The sequence below is a fragment of the Linepithema humile genome, chromosome 1 (genome assembly GCF_040581485.1).
Source record: "Linepithema humile isolate Giens D197 chromosome 1, Lhum_UNIL_v1.0, whole genome shotgun sequence".
Taxonomy (NCBI): domain Eukaryota; kingdom Metazoa; phylum Arthropoda; class Insecta; order Hymenoptera; family Formicidae; genus Linepithema; species Linepithema humile.
This window is the reverse complement of record NC_090128.1, coordinates 1,750,408-1,764,863: the sequence shown is the minus strand read 5'-3', so window position 1 is coordinate 1,764,863 and position 14,456 is coordinate 1,750,408. Positions and strand designations below refer to the sequence as shown.

General features: G+C 43.8%; 1 protein-coding gene across 1 annotated transcript; it reads left to right on the top strand.

Annotated features, from left to right (window-relative positions):
* Window positions 1-407: 407 nt before the first annotated feature.
* Window positions 408-14,442, top strand: LOC105674331 (uncharacterized). The gene is made up of 14 exons (XM_067348198.1): window positions 408-1,093; window positions 1,390-1,564; window positions 1,857-1,934; window positions 2,018-2,081; window positions 2,165-2,526; window positions 2,690-2,914; window positions 3,156-3,683; window positions 4,682-4,920; window positions 5,157-10,614; window positions 10,760-11,207; window positions 11,429-11,526; window positions 11,607-11,735; window positions 11,830-11,954; window positions 12,110-14,442. The coding sequence occupies exons 2-14, from the start codon at window positions 1,436-1,438 to the stop codon at window positions 12,126-12,128; spliced, it is 7,902 nt and encodes a 2,633-aa protein (XP_067204299.1). The 5' UTR covers window positions 408-1,093; window positions 1,390-1,435; the 3' UTR covers window positions 12,129-14,442.
* Window positions 14,443-14,456: the final 14 nt, after the last annotated feature.

The following is a 14,456-nucleotide window of genomic DNA, read 5'->3' as shown; positions in this document are numbered from 1 at the left end:
TAAAAATTTTACATTGCATTTATATACGAAATGCCGATATTGCGGAAAATATACTTTTTAGGGACTTAATTTAAAGCCGTATTATGTTCTAGAAAAACCAATTTTTTTATTGGATGTTAAATTTTGGATGATGACAGATGTAGTGTGAATTTTGCTTAAGATTTCTGGAGCGCAATTCTATTGGATGTTAATTGCAATGTTTGAATTTCGCGCCGCTATGTTCAAATCGTTTGAGTACTACTCGTTTCCGGTCAGCCAGCACTACGTAAGACGTTTTCTGATCCACTTTCGGCCGTTGCTACATCAGAAAGACTTGCATCGTCTATTTAATCGTAAAATTAGAATTTTGCGAGCGCGATCAACAATTTTCAGCATCGCAGTCGCTGTTCGTCGGCTGTCACGAAAGACAGGAAGTGACGCAACGTCGTCTTATACACGGCACACGGCGTCCGCGATCAAAGATGTCCGCAGTCTCGCGATAGAACGCGTACCTTTTTAGATAGTTGTCAACAGAAAAATTGCGAAGCAGCTTCGGTGCAAACATCACGGGCGGCTTGTCCGCCTGATAACCAAGAAGTTGGCATCGCGCGCTCGCGACCCTTTGACGTGTAAACGAGCGCGCGACGAATCTAGAACGATATCGTTAGGAAAAGAGAGAGAGAGAGAAAGAGAGAAAGAGAGTGTGAGAAAGTGAGCGACAGAGGGCGAGCGGGACGGAAATCGACAAGCGTCAACTCTGGCACCCTGTGTATCGGTATGATCGTTTGTGTTTGCTAAATCGTAGAGCAAAATATTGAACACGGGCAGTTTAGGCTGAGCAAGCACTGAATACAAGCGAACGTAGGATCGGCCACATTTCCTCGCGAATTCGTGCTGTGAATTATCATTGACGACGACGACGCCGAGAGCGGACTCACGGAGTCTGAACGTTTCTTACCGCAACGTTCATCTGAACCTCAACGGCACGAACCAGTGCGACGAGAATCTCAATGTCGATTACTAGCGTAAAGGACGATTTAACACCGTCCATTTAAGACTTCGGAGAGATTACGAAAAAAACGAACAACGAGCAAGCACTCCGGCGCAATAGCATGTAATTCACCATTTTATTCTGTAGAGATTAGGATGACACAAAACTCGCCGTGAATTATGTTAATATGAAGTAGAGCATTAATTCTTATATAGATTTCTGTTATAATCAGATGTTTATTGTATTTGACACTGCAATATTTTTGTCATGAGTAAAATAAAGACAAATGTAATTTGCAGAGTTTAGTCTGATTAAAATAAGCAGATTTTTCTTCGGCAACATATTAATCTTTGTAATGATCCAAGAAAGGGATATGGATTGATATTGAGATTTTTATATTGCTACAAATTTGTTTACAGATTTATGGGAGAAATGCAGTGGGTATGAATTTTAGCAAAAATAAAGATGTCAAGTGATAGTGATTATACTAGTTCATTACGTCATCATACTCACAAACGCAAGAAAATTATTATAAGTGACAGCAGCAGCGATGAGTCTATTATTGTACAAACTCGAAAAAAAAAGAAGATATATGTATGTATAGCAATCTTAATTTTTTTAATTATTAGAACATTTTAGTTTCTTATAAAATACTTTTTTACTTGATAAGCTACAATTATAATAATACTTATACACATTTATTTGCACATTTATTTGCACCATTTTTTATTTTCATATAAATAAAGAAATTGATTAGAAAAGATAATTTATGGTGGCAATGGATTCACTTTCTTATGTGAGATGTTTGTATTAATCAGTTATTTTATTTTTAAATATTAAAAGAATTTGTTATAATTTTTTAAATAATAAATATTTTTACTTCTAGAGAGTTATTAGTGAAGGGGAAAGTAGCAGTGATGACGATAGTGATGTACCTAAGCCTGTGATTAGACGACAAAATCATGTAAGTGTCAACTATATTACACTTGTATACATTTATTTAAATTTATTAATGTTTGTGTCTTCATTAAATTTGTCTTATTGCAGAGAGTTATTAGTGAGGATGAATTTGATAGCAGCGCATCGGAGGCAAGCAAATCTATGGAAAGCGGTTTGTACATTACTATCGATATTTTGAAATGCAATTTATGCCATGTTTGCTAAAAAGGATGGCTCATATTATATGTTTTACAGATAGTAGCAGTGCTTCGGAATGGCAAAGTGATTGGAGTAGTTCTGATGAAGTGAGTGAAGATACAAAGCAGTACAATGCTAAGCGTAAAGTTTTACCTAAAACGAAGAGGGAGACAACCGAAAAAGCTGGCCCCTCCTTATCATCCACTGCTAACATTAGTTCAGATAGTGGTGACGAACAGTCAGAAAAATGTCCCATATGTCTACTGCCATTTAGCAAACAACAAATCGGCATTCCATCGGTTTGTGAACACTGCTTTTGCTTAGATTGTTTATTGGAATGGTGCAAAAACATTAATACCTGCCCTGTGGATCGTCAAACTTTCACTGTGATCTACGTTAAAGATCAACTTGAAGGCGAGGTAATACGCTCATTAATATATTTTTTGTTTTTAAAGAATATATTGATTTAAATTTGCTGGCGCGAATAAAGTACAAAGTTTCAAATACACTTTATTGATACAGGAAAGTGAGTTTATTTATTATTACTTTATAATTTTAATATGTACATATTTTTTGTTTTAGATCATAAAACATTTACCTGTAGAAATCGTGCCGCGCGTCGAAAATCAAGTACAAGATGATCCAACATTTTGCGAAGTATGTCATCAAAGTGACAGAGAAGATCGAATGTTACTTTGTGACAATTGCGATCGCGGCTACCATTTGGAATGCTTAACACCACCAATGACTGCAGTTCCCATAGAAGAGTGGTATTGTCCGGATTGTTTGCAACGCTCGAGCAGATCGGTGAGAACATTTTTTTATTCTCATTATTCTTCAAATAAAAATCAATTTTAATGTCAGAATATGGATTTACAGATTGTAAAAATATTTCATTTCTGTCACAGATTTAAAAAGAAAAGAAGTTTTTGTATAAAATTGTGTATGAAATATTCTCTTTAATATATGTTAGAAATTTACTTGTGTCTGTGTAAAAGTACTTGACAAATAAAAATACACTAATTTTTATTCTTACTTATGTTTTCAGGTATCAAACTTTGTACCAACTCTTATGATACCACGACGTCCTGGTCGACGTATCCTTCAATGGAATGGGAGAGATGTCAGCGAATTATCAGGCATATTTAGAATATTACCTCATATTCACGAACGTTCATACGTACGTCGTAATCGCTCATACATATCTCGCATTCGCAATCGCACGGTCAGCGAAATGCACAATCGTGCTCCGACGGACATTTCCGAGCAATTTGATCCAAATCTGCCGTCTACTTCATCCGGCGTTGATTCTATCGGTGATAATAGTCGAAGTCGTTCTCCGAATATTTTAGAAGATAGTGCTTCGCATATCCGCTCAAAAACGAAATCCAAAACGACGAAGAAAAAGAAGAAGCACGCGAAAAGTTCGAATAGAAGATCCAATAGCCTAGTTCGAGAAGTGCGAATCAAAGAATTCAACGATGACGGCGAAGAGGAAGAAATAGTGACGTATGTCAAAGTCGCATCATCTACATCGAGGAGGAAGTGTAAGAAAAGAGCAAAGAAAACGCGCAAGGTATACTGATAATTTCTCAAATAATAGTTTAACAAGTAACGCTCATGCTCGTCGTGGGGATTGCCAGATGCGTATAATATTTGAAATCGCAATCGACTTTTTGATATTTCACGTCAAGACGAATGTTACATTCTCTTATGATATTCCTTTCATCACAATAGTTAATAAATACGGAAAACTTCTGCTGCTGTGCTATGTATTACGATAATGTGTACGATGATTCTTTAATTGGAATGTACGGTCTGGCAATGCCACCGTCTCTACTAAGTGTTCATCATCTTGGACTTCCAATCCAAACTATCCGATCATGCTGTACTTCCTGACCATATTTACATCACCTTCGTAACACTATTTAAATAAATTTTAGATTTTTCGATTGTATCTCATTGTTCCTAATTTATACGAATAAAACAATTTTCTCACTAGATGCACTTGGTTTTTTTCTTAATTTTGCTTAAATAACTTTATTATATTGATATGCCAAATATTGGAGACTTTAACTCTCAAGTATACATTATACTTAAAATCACGAGAAAAATTGGATTTTTAATCATGATTTTCTTAATTCTTTTTATTTGCATATTATTTCAAGGTGTTAAAATACAATTTGCTTAATAAAATGGCAAAAAAAGTTATATATAAAAAGCATTGTTCTAAAGAGAAATGTAATTATTTAAATAGAGAGTAATGTAAATGAAATTCTGTAAAGGACAATGAATTTACAAATTAATGTAATATATCTATTTCAGTAAGATTTTATTATCCAGCTTTTAGGATGAAAAATTTGCTATCTTTAAAAATATTCTGTTCTGCAAAATCTATTAATTCTTCACTAACTTACTAACTTTATCTTTTATTCCAATAATTCTCATCAAGTTTTAAAAAAGCTTTAAGAAGGTTGCTTTTTTCCTGTAGTATTACAAAGTTTTTGTTTCGTACTTGTTGCCTACTTTATATGATCTTGGTGAAAGCTTGAGGTTACTATATTATTTCTCCAGAGGAGAAAACACAAACGACGTGCACGCAATCAAGCGGTGGCTAGTACACGAACAGTAAAAAGAAGATTAGCCTCCACGCTGGGCATGCAGAAGCCAAAAATTCCGCTGCTTGTGCCTATCATGAAAAACAACACCGCCATTCCTGATAGAAGCGCTCTGACCAGTGCCAGATACAGCGCCGGTATACCTCAAATCAGTCTCTTCGGGGATAATCTGGGATTAGATTACAGTCCACCTGGGTGAGCGATAGATTCTGTTTATTTATTTCTACGCATTTGTACGCAAATTTTTTGCAATACAAAGAAGTAAAGATCCAGCAATCTTTTATGCTTTACGATATGTGATCGCGCAGCGATTCCATACAAAATTGTATACAGAATTGGCTAAATTATTTGAGAGAAAATATTTTATACATGTATAAAATCAATAATACGTATCGAAACGTTTTATAAAGAAATAATTTCTCTTTAATTAGGTCGGACGATGAGTATTCCATTGGAAACGGCCCGATGATAAACATACGACAACGACGCTCGGCGGTGCCGTCGATCAGACGTCGCACCGTTTTAAAAACTATCGCCAACCCGACCGACGACGCGGATAATGACGTGAACACCGCGGATCTGCTAAGTAGCATAATGAACACGATGGAGCTGTGGCACTCGACGAAGAAGAAGGACGACGTGATCCTGAAGGCCGACGGCACGCTGATAGTGAACAATCCCAACAAGGAGAACAAGCACAGCATCAACAACAACGAGAGTCCGAAGAAGGAAAAGCAGGAGGAAGTGACGCAGCGCAAGGAGGTGATTCTGAAAGAGGTGGACACGCCGCTCGATCTGTCCAACGTTAATCCGAACGACATCACGCAAGCGCCGATGTACAACAATCCATGCGGCGGCGGCGGCAGCGGCGGCGGCGGCGGTAACCGGGGCAACTTCCGGGGCGGCTACAGCCGCGACAACGGCCGGCACAGCGGACACGGCGGGCAGAGCTACAGCGGCGGCCGGGACTCGCTACCGCCGGGCGGCGGCGGCGGCGGCAGGCACAACTACAGCGGTGGAACCGGGGGCGGCGGTCCGCGAGACAACTTCGGCAATCGTGATTTCGGTCCACCGCCGTTCTACAATCCAAATTTCGAGCACTGCGGCGGACCGCCCATGTTTGGCGCTCACGCGCCGCCGCCGCCGTTCCGCAGCCGCAATCCGCAGCATTTTCGCAACGAGCGGCTGCGTTTTCCACCGCCGCCGCCGCCGCCGCCACCGCCGCCGCCGGCCGAGCGACCGTTCAACTACACGGAGAGTGGCGGCAGCTTCGAGCCGAGACCGCCGTTTCCGCATGCGGCGGATCGATTTCCTCGGCCCAGACCATCTTCCTTACCGCCATCCGCCGGTCCGGCCGTGGCGCAGCCGAGTCCGGATCCTCTGAATGTGCAACCGGCGCACGCACACAACAATCTACCGTCAGTGAGTTTGCCGGAGGACGTGACGCGGAATTATCAATCACCCGAGCAGAACGATCGCGTTATGGCGCCGGAGCCGGTGGCCGCACCGGCTTCCGCACGACAGGACAACGACGACTGCGATATCTACTGCGACATCGAGCCGCCGTCCAAGCCTGATTGCGACGCGCAGGATGAGCATCACAGCAACGGCTCGATGATTCTGCTGCCGCCGCCGGAACCGCCGTCCGGCTTGCTGGACTTTGAAGAAAACTCGAGGAGCGATAAGGACAACGATAGCGAGCAGGAGCTCGTGATCGACGACAGCCACAAGGAGGACGCGCCGAAGGAGCTACCGTGCGGCGACAAGTACGATCCGTTTGCGGCCGACAGTGACAGCAACGACGACGCGGCCGCTACGCAGGAGAAGGCGCTGCAGAAAGCGGAAACGTCGCGAAACAGCATAGACAGCTGTAACATACCGATGCCGGTTACGCCGCCGCTGCTGTCAACGTCGGGTTATCAGCCCGCGGCTGCTGCGACGTCGGCCGAGAGCAGGGAGCGGCAGGAACCTATTCGACTGACCGCGTACGACGACGACGACGACAACAATTCGCAGTCGGATTGCCCGAACTTCTCCATTTACTCCTCGCAGACGATGGACGTGGCCAGGCATTCGGAGCAGGAGCTGTCGCAGCAGCTCGGACCGCTTCAGCCGCCGCCGCTGCCGCCCAACATTCCCGACGACGATGACATCATCGTGGGCGACGTCCAAGCTTGCGACATGCCGGACGCGCCTCCGGAGCCAGCCGATCCGTACGTCGAGGCGTTGCAAAAGGAGCGACAGACCTTGAGCAAGATACCGCCGAAAAAGATTTCGCACGACTCCCACCGCGGCAAGATCATCTTCAAGATCGGCAACAAGCTGAAACTCAACAATCGATTGAGCAATCTGCATTCCGACGATCACAGCGTCAACTCGCAGAATTCGAGCTTCCTTCAGAAGAAAGCAGCGGTGCCGCCGACCGACGAGCAGCCGCAAGAGCGAGATGTCGACAGAGTCGTCAGTTCGTCGAAGCCAATGGCGGAAATGATGACAGTGAGGCCGTTGTTGCCGTTAAAATCAACGAAAACAGATTCGCTATTCCCCGAAGAGGAGGAGAAGGATGCGTCGGCGGAGCCCGTTAGTCAGCGCGAGAGCGAAGAGCTCGGCTCTTCGGATAATTCGACGGACGAGGAAACTACGAAGGTGGATGAGAAACAGAGACACGCAGACGCGTCACCCGACGCGAACGAATCCGAAAACAGCGAGCCAGAGGCGTCACCGCGATCGACGGACGCGGTCGCGACGGACGAAAACGTCGCTGTTGCGGAGAGCGCGATGTCGTCCACTCTCGACAAGGCACGACTGTCCTCGGAAAACGCGGATGGCGGCAAGTTGGAGCACAGTTCGGAAGACTTGGAGAGTGGCGACGTAGCGAGCAAAGCTGCATCGACTCGTTCCGATGAGGGATTGCGAGGCGAGGCGAGCGCGTGCGACGACTCGTGGGAGCGAGAGTCGAGCAACGACGAGTACGATCGCACGCCGAGCCGCGAGACGGCGAATAAAGCGGATTGCGACGATAAAGACGACGACAAGACGACGCTGAGCGACAACGAGGACCCGAACTCGTCCGATCAGCGGCACGAGAAGGCGAGCTCGAGTTTCTCGACGGTCGACGACGAGGTGGAGCAATTTCCGATAAAGAAGGACGAAGATCTGGAATCGCCCGTGCCGGCCGCTTGCGCCGACACGAATTGGGACTCGGACGGTGCTTACACACCCTGCAAGGACGAGCTGCCCGTGAAGGATGCGCAGGAAGAACGCGCGACGTCGTTCGAGGTCGGCTTGGAGCCGATCACGCCGACCAAGGACCGAACGAACGACGATCTGGACGATTGCAGAACACCGACGGGCTACGCCGGGCTGGGCACGGAAGCAATTTCCGAGACCGACGAGGCGATAAACTTCGAGGAGGAATTGAACACGTCGTTGTTGCGCAAGGAAAAGGAGATGGAGGACGGCGAGATACTGGACGAGAGCAAGCTGAGCGCGAAGGAGTGCGGCGACAAATCGAAGGAGGAAAAGGAGGACGACAGCAAGAGAAAGAAGAAGAAGGACAAGAAGGAGAAGAGCAAGGAGAGCACGGAGAAGAACAAGGAGAACATTTCGTCGGACAATCTAGTTGCGTGGAAGAAGCTCTCGAAAAGCACGAAGGAGAGGCCGTACCGCGATAAGGACAAGCGATCGAAATCGAAGGAAAAGGAGAAGGAGAAGGACAAAGACAAAGATAAGTCTTCCAAGAAAAAGACGAAGGAAGTGGGCAAGAAGAAGGAGAAGAGGAAGGAGCTGCCGCGATACGACGTGAGGAAGATCGTGGCCGATAAACCCCGGAAGGACGAGTACGGCAGGGACATCCGAGAGAAGTCGCGCAGCAGATCCAAGAGTCGCTCGCCGAACAAGATCCGATCCGGCTCGAGGGACCGGCGAAGTCGATCGTACTCGAAGGGACGGTCCAGAAGCAGGTCGCGTCTGCGGCTTTCCTGGTCGAGAGATCGCGGCCGATCGTACTCGAGATCGTGCCGGTCGACCTCGCGCAGGAAATCCACGTCCCGCACCAGACGCAGATCCCCGCGAAAGCGGTCCATGTCTCGTCGAGGATCCCTCTCGAGACGGCACTCGGTCTCGCGAAGGCGGTCGCGATCATTGTCGCGGAAGCGACGGTCGCTCTCGCCCAGACGGCGATCGAGACGCTCGCCGTCGAGATCGCGCGACAAGCGGAAGGACAAGACGAAGAAGTACAAGTCGCGCAGTCGCTCAAGAAACCGGAAGCGATCGCGCAGCAAGTCGCCGAAGAGAACGTCGTCTAAGTCGCGTGAGAAGAAGCACAGCAAGAGGAAGGCGCACAGCCGGTCGAGGTCGAAGGGCAAGTCGGTTTCGCGCGATCGCGATCGTAACAGGAACTGGGAGCAACTGAACGAGAAGAGCGTCGATCGCGAACAGCAGTTTACGCGCGAGCAGGAGGAGCACGAGCGCTCGTGGAGTGCTCAGTGGACGCCATCTTGGTCGCGATCGAGATCGAAGACGCCGCCGCACATTCAACAGGAGCGACTCAGCTCCCGTAACTGGTCGCCACCGCCTGTGCTAGATAGCGTATCACCGAAGAATCTGACCGTTATATTAACGAACAAGGAAGCGATAAAGAAGAAGAAGAAAGAGCGCCGGAAAGAGAGTCGAAAGTCCAAAGAAACGGAGAAACGACGAAAGGGCAAGCGCAACAGAACACCACCGCCGTCTAAGGAGGTCTTTGCCAGTGGCGATAACATTCTTGTGAGTGTTTGCTTTAATAAAGATAACGAGACGAATCCGACGGCCACGCCGGAACTACCGTCAAACACCATTCCGCTCGTGCCGCCGATAAAGCGACGACGAAGAGAATCGGTTCAGACGGAATCGGCGCCGTCTGTGAAACGATCGAAGAAGGAGAAGTCGAAGGACAAGCGATCGAAGTCGCCGAAGATAAAGAAAGACAAGAAAAAGAAGTCTAAAGCGGCGGAAATCGCGGCGACGAAGAAGCCCGTGGCCGTAATCGATCTGGATCAGTCGCCGTTCCGCGAGCAAACGCCGTCGCCACGCGACGTCATCGTTCTAAGCGACGACGATGACAAGCAGGCGCAGGCGGCGTTAGCCGCGTCGCCGGAGCAGTGTCCGCCGTCGCAGGCGTCGCCGCCGCGCGAGCAGTTCGTCTCACAGGGTCCGAAGACGCCGCCGGAACCGCAGATCAAGTTCTCCATAAACAAGCAGCCCAGCAATCTCAGACCGTCCCTGATAAATCCGCTGCTGGAGGAGGAAGAGGAGGAGGAGGAAGAGGAGATGATGGACGAGCAAGCCGAGGAGGAGTTGGAGATGCGGGCGCAGGAGGAGCTGGAGTTGCGCTTGAAAATCGGGCCCAACACACCGCCGGAACCGCCCACGTCCCCGCCAACCTCGCCGGATGCGTACGATCCCTTCGAACCGACAAAATCGCGCTCGCCGACGCCCGACGCGAGCCAGGAGGCGACGCCGAACGACGAGCACGATCGGGCGCAGCGCAACTCGCCTAGGAAGCACGACGGGGCGGCGGACACTCCGTTGCCGTTGGACGAAGCCAACCAGCAGCAGGATCAGCCCAGTCAGGAGAAGCCGACGGAGAAGCCAAAGATAATATCGATGGTGACTATTAAAAGGCCGTCGCCGCCGAGGGACGTCTCGGCGTCCCCCGCGCCGGAGAATCAGACTAATATAGCGCAGTCGTGCAACAGTCCGCCCAAGACGCAGCAGAATCCGCAAAATGTGCAATCGACTGCCAATCCGTTCGCCACCATCAATCCCGTACTGGCGACGGTCGCGGCCGCGGTGCAGCGAAGTTTCAACACCAGCACGCCTAATTCGACGCAAAGAACGCTGTTGCAGGTATTTAATTTTTTAATTTCTTAGTTGTAAGTTCAATCGAGTTAAGCTTAATCGATTCAGTCAGATAAGTCGTCGAAGAAAATCTCCGAGTTCTATTTACGTATTGATTGATCTTGATTGATTGTGATTGGAATTTTTTTTACAGCCTAATCGCATCTCGCCGAGCAGTCAGACGAAACAACGTACAAACGACAGGCCGCAGCTTCCCAATGTGTTCACGAATTCTGCGAAATCATCCACCATGGCGCGGTCCTCCAAGTCCAACCAGAGCAAAAACAGTTCGACGATAGGGCAGAATGGCAGCGATGCGACGATGGACACGACGAACGACAATGTCGTCGACATGTCGTCGCCTTATTCGCCAGGATCGACCCTGAGCGACGGTCTCTTCGATCCGCCCAGCCCCGCGAACTTCAATAATTCGCCCGCTGCGAATGCACCACCGCCCGCGGCGAAAACCAACGCACCGAAAGTGAACAAAAGCACGGACAAGAAAGATACGTTCGACGCACTGTTCGGCGGAATATTGCCGCCCGTGAAGACTGCAACCAAGAGCAAGAGTAAAAAGGCCGCAAAGGAAAAGACGAAGAAATGTATGTATTTCAATTCTCTCTTTCAAGCAAAGCGGCATGCAAAAATTTGAATTGTGTAAATAATACAGAGAGTACATTATTTGTTAAATAAGACATTCGTATAGCGAATACTATAAATTCAAGATTCTCATCTTCTCTACAAGTTTTACTAATAATTCTTTTTTTATGATTTTAGCTAAACAATTTTGATAATTGTTAGCTAATGTAAATGTATTTTGTAGCTACGAATCCCAAGGTTGGCGTACGTATGGACGAAAATCAGCTTCAAATCCTGGACGATCTTCCTAGTTCTGCCGTAGAAATGCAAGTTAAAGACAAGGTATGTTAACGATCCTTAATCCTCTGTATTGTTACAGTGTCTACGTGTAAAACGTGTATTTTGACTTGTTGATATTGCAGTTCCTTAAGAAACTAAATCGCCAAGAAAGAGTCGTCGAGGAGGTGAAATTAGTTCTCAAACCCCATTACACCAAAAAGCACGTTACGAAAGAGGAATATAAAGATATCATGCGCAAAGCTGTACCTAAGGTGATCATCGAACTCTTTTCACGATAAAAGCAGACTTAAGTATGCGCCACTCGATAACACAGAAGCTCTTATAATACCGATCACGATATTGCAGATATGCCACAACAAAACAGGCGAGATCAATCCTAAAAAGATAGCACATCTAATAGAAGCGTACGTCAGAAAATGTCGAAACAACAAGAAGAAGACGATTCCTTCTACAAAGATAGCGAAACCTACGTAAGTAAAACATGAATGCATCATATAACTTTTTGTAACTGAAATTAAAATCTAGAGTATATTTAATCACCTACATATTGTACATATTTGTTACATTTTGCGAATAAAATTAACACTAATCTTTCTCGTGTAACTCCATTTAATGAAACTTGCAGGAAAACTCTATGGAGTTGATCACGTGTTGGCAATCCTAGCGCATTAGAAATTCCTTCGACGTTAGGCCTCTCCTTAGACTGCGTATAAAACACTTTCTATCTTCCGGATGGTAAGTGGTTCAACAGCATATACATATATATATCTTCATCGACAAGCGAATGTATTGTGTGTACATACATAATTCACTAAGTGTATAAGCGTAATATTTTTATTTATCTAAATAATTGTTTACGTACGAAGAAATAAAAGTTCATAAGTAATTGATATTATTATCTACAAATATTAACGTTTAGACGTGTTAGCGCGCATGTTTGCTTACATATGCAAAAGGCGCTTGACAATGTACGGTCTTTGTCCGACGATATACGGCCGTATTTTATTGCGGTGCCTGCCAAAATGGATTCGGATCGCGTTCAACGATTCTGCGTTGAATTAGAAAATACACGATAATGTACGATAAGGTCATATATTTAGAGTGTGTGATTGTAAACCAGAAAAAAAAAACCAGAAGAACGCTCAAATAATTCGAGTCGCTATTTATGAGAAGAGGAACAGATTGCCAGGTATTTTCCCAGCAATCTGCTGTAAAGTTAGTAGATTCTTAAACTTAGTGTTACATATAAGAACGAAAATGGCCTGTCATGTTTTTTTTTTCATAAGTTTATTTTTGTGAGCAGGATACACGGTAATTTTTGACTTACTAATATCCTTGATTTTGTATTCTTTAAACAGGAGAGATAAATCGTTTTTACATACACACATTTTAGCAATTTCCATGTAAATAAATAATAATGTATAAAATTGCCGGATGTCTCTATAAGCGAAATTGACTTAGGTTTGCGTTCCAATATATGTTTTTTTTCTTTAACTCTGTTTGTATGTCCGATATACAAAAAAATATATTTTTACGTTTCAATGCCCACGAGCGATTACAGGAAATCGATTTTTTTGTTTAGAGAATCTATTTCATTTATTACGCGAAGAAAAAAGAAAAAAAATACATACTATTTTATGGATTACTTATCGTAGTCCGAATTCACGTCTCGCGTTTAGTGATCGTATCATATGATCACGTAGTCATATATGCTTCTTCATATGATCATACATATTTGATCAAACTCTATGTGATCTTGATATTGATATGTTATATTGATATAATGTTAACAAATGCAAAATTAGATGATCGCCTTAAGAAAGATACGCGAGACGTGAATCAATGTATGTTACTTATAAGAAAACATGATTACCGCAAAAACAGGGACTTGCTTTTTTAAAAGGCACTCGGTGTTCTAAAGTGCAGAATGTTGAAACAAAAAATGTAATCAATGTGAGTCACCCCGGTAGTAAAATTAATAAATAGCGTAATAAGATACAGCTGCAATTTTTACATACCGTAAAAAGATACTATACACTGTGTCCGTTTTAAATATTAACACGCAGATGTTCTTTCAACGGATAAAAATATAAAATTGAAATAATATTAATGCAACTGTAAGATAAAAGACAAAAATTGTATTATTAAATTGTACTAGTAATTTTTATTAATTAAAATTTTAATTATTAATTAATTAAATATAATAATAAATAATTATTTTTTTTTGCAGTTAAATAATAAATATTATTAAGTAAATATTTATTAATTAATAATTAAATTTTTTATAATTTAATTTTCATTAATAATGATTAATAAAAATAATGAATCAAAAATTTAAACAAAATAATATTTTATGTTTAAATTTATCTAAAATAGGCATTTCTAATAGTGAAAAAATAATTGATATTAACAACTAAAACGGGCATACTGTAGAAATCTTAATTTTGGAGAAGATTATATTGTTATATAAATATATATACAAATATATAATATATATATATATTAACTTGATTAATATGTATGTGTATATATATTTCAATATATATTAACTGCAATATGAAATTTTGTTGTATCTTTTACGACCGGATTATACGCTCATACTGTACGAAACACTATGCGGATAGGTTTTATACTTTTTATGCAAATAGTGGAAGTTACATTCTCTTTGAAACGTATACATATACATATATGCATATATCAGAGCATACGATACTGTGGCTGATAAATCTGAGCGAAATATGTGGCATTTCGCATTATAGAATGTTCAGTAAAATGATGTTAAATCCATGTTCTTCGGCACGTTCGAAAAGCTCGTTAATTCTTGTGTGTATGAACTCTCTTTTGTACTAAATAGTAATGTACATAAACGAAAAGAGAATAAAGAGTTTAATATTATCGAACTTGCTCGTTCAATTCATATTCGTGAATTGTTGTGCGAGATTGATATATCCAACGAAACGGTATTGTTATTA